The following is a 6,000-nucleotide window of genomic DNA, read 5'->3' as shown; positions in this document are numbered from 1 at the left end:
TAGTTACAAATGATAAAAGATAAAAGTTTTTTTTGTAATTATTCTTAATAAAAAGTTTGTTCTTTTCTTATTTGAAATATTGATTGATTTTGCATTTGGTGTTTCCAGAAAATATGTATTTACATTTCTCGTGTTTTCTAACTACTACTTTTATTTTTGGGTTAAGTATGTTTTTGGTCCATCAACTTACATGTGAAATTGGAATTTGTCCATCTCGAAAAGTCCATATAAAATGCATTCTTATATTTTAATAATGCATGGAATACATTTTTCATAACCAAGGACGTCAACTTTTAGGTGATGTGTCTAATGGCCATGTCGACTAGATTAAAAGGTCAGAATACTTGGCTGACGTTGGATTAAAATAATTTTTTTGTTTTTTTTTACATTTTTCTTTTCTTTGTTATTTCCCTTTCTTCTTCCTCTCTTCTTTTCTCTTCTTCATCTTCACTTTACACCTAGGTTTCAAAGGCATAAAAAAACAACCAAACCAATTGATGAGTAGCATCTAAAATGGAATCAATATCCACTTATCAGACTAAGACACGAAATGCAGGAGTTGAGACACAAAAACATAGGGACTAGGACATGAAATGCAAGGGCTAAGAAGGATTTGCTTTCCTCTTCACCCAACCTCGCAGAAAGGAGTGACTACAATGGTGACTAACCGTGACGATAAGCGAGCGTTAGTGCAAACACGGTCACAATGACAAGCGAACGTGATTGCGATGGCGAGTGAATGCGACCATGACATCGAGCAAGTACAAACATGACAACAAACGATGGAGAATGGGGCGACACAGTTGAGAAGAAGGAATGAAAAAGGGGCTAAATAAGAACAAGAAGGAACTCTAATCCCTTAATCAATGAGTTTTCTTCACTCTCACGATTCCAAACAAGTTCATGTTTTAAAAAAATTTCTCTTCAAACTTACTAAATTTGCTTGTATCGATAAAAGAAAAATTTGAATATATTATTTTGTCTCTTCCATAAATATTGGTCAAAATCCGTAAATGGAGATAAATGTTGTTCGTAAAATCCCACGTTGATTTAGTAGCAGCCACGATCTTCGGTTTGTCCATCTTTGATCTTGTATTTTCGTTTTTCTTAATTTTTCCATTATATTTTCTTAGAACAGGTATGGCTTAAATTTATTCCTAAACTAAGCTCCTATAATTAATCTTCTCATTTTAGAATCAAAATCAAGTCAATATTTAAAGGTTTAAATATGTTTAATTATGATATATATATATATATATATATATATATATATATGGATATTTTTGTAACAAATTATTTTTGCAATTGTGTAATGTTACTTATTTTATTTTCTTTTAGGCAAAACAACATGGACTATATCTTTACGATATACTGTAAAAAATTGAAAAAATATAGTAATTTCGGTTTAATATTATTACAAAATGTGATATGAATTTTTGTTCCTAGTCCACACAATATATATGTTGAGTATCTAACCAAAAAAAGTGATAAATGGATATTACAAGATAAAAGAATTAGTAGAAACTAGTTAAAATCAATTGTACACGTATATATAAAAAATGTAAGAAAGAGACAATGAATTAAAGAGACCTAAAAAAAGTTTTGTAAGAGTAATCCATTTTTCAATCAAATAAAATTTTACGAGTAATCCATGTTTTAAAGTAAAAGCATATGTAATTTGAAAATAAAAGCTATTTTCTAAGGTAAAAGTTACACACTTCTATGGTGTTAACAAATGGACATTTTTTTAGTTTGATAATAATATAGGTTTTTGATAGAGGTGGGCTTAAAGCCTAATTCAACCCCACAAAATCAAATTGTAAGGTGGGATTTGTATCCCACTTATATACTATGAAATTGTCTTATCTCTAGTTAATGTGAGACTTCCAACACCCCCCCCCCTCACGTAAAGGTATATACATCTCATGCATGGGTCTAGAAATGGGTGGTCCGGTCTAATAGCGGGTGAAACAGAATGTTCAAGAAGAAATCTTGCTATAGGATAGGTTTTTTTAAACAATGGCTCTGATATCATGTAAGAAATGGGTTTAAAGCCCTTAAGCCCACAAAATCAGCTTGTAAAGTGAGGTTTGCACCACATTTATATACTACGAAATTGTCTTATCTCTAGTCGATGTGAAACTTTCAATAGTTTTAATATGTTTTTGGTCGTAATATAATTACACCAGTGCAGTAAGGGCTTTTGGCATCGGTTATTTTCAATATTTTGCCCCGGTTCCAGAACCGAGGCATATTGGGGTGAGACAAATAGGGGTAACTTTTGGCCCCGGGTGTCAATAGAAGCAAAAACACCCTCTTTCTGCCTCAGTTATGGTTTAACCGAAGTCATATACTTGGAACGTTACAACCAATCCAGAAACGCCTCCCGAATTCAATCTGATGATAGAATGCAACCAATCCAGAGACCCCAATCGTGATAACAAAATCCAGAAACAAACCCAAATCGAACACGAATATCTTTCTTTGCGTATACTCAGAAACCAGGTTGGTGTTCGGAGGAGGTGCCGACACAGGGCCAGCATAGGCCAACTGACAACAAGTTGTATGGTTTCCAATTCTTCTGTGGATTTTTCAGCGCCTTGCAAGCATCATCCCTGTGCTTGAAAAGGATGAATGTGTAACCCTTCGATTTTCCAGAGACTTTGTCGGTGATGGCCTTGCAGTCCTCGATCTCGCCATATTTCCCAAACACGGAAGTTAGGGTTTCGGTAGTGGCGTCCCAACTGAGGCCGTGGACAAAGATTTTCTGGTGTGCGGGGTCCACATCGACGAGCTGGCATACGCTCTCGACGAATTCAGGGAACTGTGGGATGCTGGAGATGACAACTTAGGGCTTAGGTGTTGCGCTATGCACGAGAGAAAGAGACGGAGGAGCAAGCCGTTCAGAGGCGGCGCAGCCGTCGTGATGGAGGAGGTTCCAGGGGACTGAGGCAAGGCGACTCCGATGAAAACCCCTAGTCGTTGGCACAATCGCTAGATGAAGCTCGCCGAAGACCAAAACTTGGAGGTTGGTGTAGAGAGAAGAGAATTGGTGGTGGCAGAGTAGTAAACGTTCGTGAAGAGAGAAGAGAATGCAAATGTTCGTGCAGAAGGAAGAAAATTATGCGAGACGATGAATAGGGTTCGCGAATTGGGAATTATAACATGCTTTATGGCCTCGGTTCAATTAATAACCGAGGCCTAAAGCCCTTTATTGCCTCGGTCCATAAAAATACGAGACCAATAATACTGACGCTGGTGGCATTTTTGAAATTAGGGTTATCAGGTTGCCTTATAGGCTTCGGTTCTTTTGTAACCGAGACCTAAAACCTCTTACTGCACAGGTTTTTAGTCGACCCGAGGCAATATAGTTGGACGAAATTGCAAAAATGTCACTGCCTCCTTATAGGCTTCGGTTCCACTATAACCGAGGCCTATAAGGCGAAGTAAAATGTCAAATCTGCACTAGTGTTATGTAAATTATATTAGGAATGTCAAATTAGGTTTCAATCCGTAAGTCGATATGGTTCATCATCGATTCAAGTTCAAAAGAAAAAAAATCAATTTTTTTAAATATAGGTCAAACTGAACCAGTTCACTTAATTTGTGTGTTAAAAATAGGTTCAAGTTGGGTTGAAGGTGTGTTAACCTATAACCTACCGACAACAACCTTTTATTAACTTTTTACAATTTTTTCATAAGTTTTTTATTATAATTCTTTACTACTTGTAATTATGTAGGTTGACAATTTGATTTTTTAAATATTGGAATGTGGATCAATAATCTTTGAATAGTTTGAATGTTTAATTAATTTGTTTGCCAAATTATGTAGGTAAACACTTTAATTTTCAACTACTGTCTTTATAATAATAGTTGGAGAAATAGGTAAACACTTTGATTATAATACTATAAAAAATGAATTGAGTTTATTAATTTTTATTGTACTACAATAAATATATAAAATAAATTGAAAGAATAAAACTTCATTCAATGAGTCAACCTACTAACCCAGTACCCCAGGTGGATTAAGTCGGCTTATACAATTTATGACTTACCAAAAAGTGATTTGGGATTATCTGACTCATTTTTAGATTGATTTGTGATAAGTCAACCCATGTAAGTCAAGTTGACTTACTTTGGTATTCCTATGTAAATATTTACGGAAAATAGAACAATCTAACTTAATTCAAATAGTACTATCAAGAAATTATTTAAGAAAACATCGTCAAACCAAACTTAATTAACCATGTGTTATCTTAAAGACTAGAATTAGATCCAAGCACAATTTTTGCAAATATTGGTTGTTCCATTAAATTGACAAACATTGGAATAAACCAAATGAAACTACAACTGAAAACAACATTACGGTATACGAAAACAATCCAGATGCACTTTATTTATTATATCAATAATTATTTAGAGGTCTACTGCCTCGGGTGATATATATAGAAACATGAAATTCATTATAGTTGTAGAATAAGAAATGATGGACCATGTTCCCCGACTAGTCCTTGCCATACCATTGTTTCCTTTGAAGATCTTCAATTACTTTGTTATCTACTTGAAGAGCTCTAGCGAGAACCTCAACAGAAATAGGTGGAACAGCTTTAAACAAAGCGTTTGCAATTGTAATAGTTCCTGGATTTTGACTGCTAAGACTAGCAATAGCAACAGCATTGCCATATCCGACGTTGAGTTGGAAGTGAACGAGACCAATTGGGAAGACAAAGACATCACCCTTGTTCAACACTTTGGTGAAAAGACGATTTCCATCTTGATTTGAGGTTACAAATCCAACATAAAGAGTTCCTTCGAGAACTATAAGGATCTCTGTACCACGTGGGTGGGTGTGGGGAGGGTTTAAACCTTTTGGTGCAAAATCTATGCGAGCCAAAGATATACCCAACGTGTTTAGTCCAGGTAGTTGATCAACAGCCACAGCAGTCACATTTGCATTCAGTGGATTGTCAGTGTTCCCAGGTTCCACATGTAAGAAGAAATCTTCAGCTTTCACAGTCTTAGGATCTTTACAAAATTTTCCATTCACAAACACTACAAATTACAAAAAAATGGTTAGTATGATTTAAATAATATTTTCAAAAATGCATGGATATAAAAAGGTATTATAACAGCTGATTGATATAAACTTAAAAAAGATAATACAAATAAAAGTTTATAAGTTATATGATACGATAAGAAAAGAAAGATAAAAAAAATGTAATACGAGATAAAATCAAGATATATATGCATCTTTCGTGGAATATTTTTACGTACCACCATCGGATTCCTTGATTGCCACACAAAAGTCTTGGAGGGGACTAGGGTCATAGGAAGACACAAGTGAGGAAGTGAGAGCCAAGACGGCAACAAGCAAGTAAACACCTTTCATTTTTTTTTTTCCTTTTGGTATACTCAAACGATTCTTCTGCTATGTAATGTTGTGAGAAGTGAGTTTTTGATTCATTTGGAGATCGGTATTTATAAGGATGAATCATTAATTGCTTTGCAAATTGTATTCACCGTAATTAATATTTTATTTAGTGAGGAAGCATTCCTTAACAACTACATGCGTACTTGATCAAAGAGTAGACCAAGGAGATGCCCCATGCGAAAAAGAAAACGTAATTGTTTCGGTGTTACGTCTTCACCTTGGCTTTGTTTCTTATACTTGTTCCAGTAATATTATTTTATGAGGGATCATCGTTAACTTAATCAAAGTTTAGGTTAGACTTTGTTTCAATATATTACATTGATGACGATATAGTTTAAATGGGTTGAATACGAAATTTTTTTGAAGGACTGGGTCACACTTAGAGACCAATTTTGATGCCGCTGTCAACAACTTCAGTACTAAAGTATTTCAATAACAGAAGAGTGTTTGAAGATATAAATGATCTTGAATCATTCACAACATAAATTGGCCAAGTGAAAACTTGAACAGTTCAATACATTCTTTATTTATCAAGATACTTTGTAGAAAAATTAGAATTTCTTTATTTG

General features: G+C 34.5%; 1 protein-coding gene across 1 annotated transcript; it reads right to left on the bottom strand.

Moving 5' to 3' along the window:
* Positions 1-4,370: 4,370 nt before the first annotated feature.
* Positions 4,371-5,447, bottom strand: LOC114166465 (germin-like protein subfamily 1 member 20). Its single transcript, XM_028051201.2, has 2 exons — positions 5,275-5,447; positions 4,371-5,052 (listed from the first exon to the last, which is right to left on the bottom strand). The coding sequence occupies exons 1-2, from the start codon at positions 5,387-5,389 to the stop codon at positions 4,505-4,507; spliced, it is 663 nt and encodes a 220-aa protein (XP_027907002.2). The 5' UTR covers positions 5,390-5,447; the 3' UTR covers positions 4,371-4,504.
* Positions 5,448-6,000: the final 553 nt, after the last annotated feature.

Source organism: Vigna unguiculata, chromosome 10 (assembly GCF_037176805.1).
Source record: "Vigna unguiculata cultivar grain cowpea cultivar isolate G323 ecotype 2 chromosome 10, ASM3717680v1, whole genome shotgun sequence".
Lineage (NCBI taxonomy): Eukaryota > Viridiplantae > Streptophyta > Magnoliopsida > Fabales > Fabaceae > Vigna > Vigna unguiculata.
Note: the sequence above shows the minus strand (reverse complement) of the source record. Positions and strands in the feature narration are given on the sequence as shown.

Excerpts from the sequence above, each read along its gene's own strand:
- LOC114166465 (XM_028051201.2), bottom strand. The coding sequence starts at position 5,389 with ATGAAAGGTGTTTACTTGCTTGTTGCCGTCTTGGCTCTCACTTCCTCA. Across the intron at positions 5,053-5,274 it reads AATCAAGGAATCCGATGGTG|TGTTTGTGAATGGAAAATTT; the intron begins GTACGTAAAAAT and ends TGTAATTTGTAG.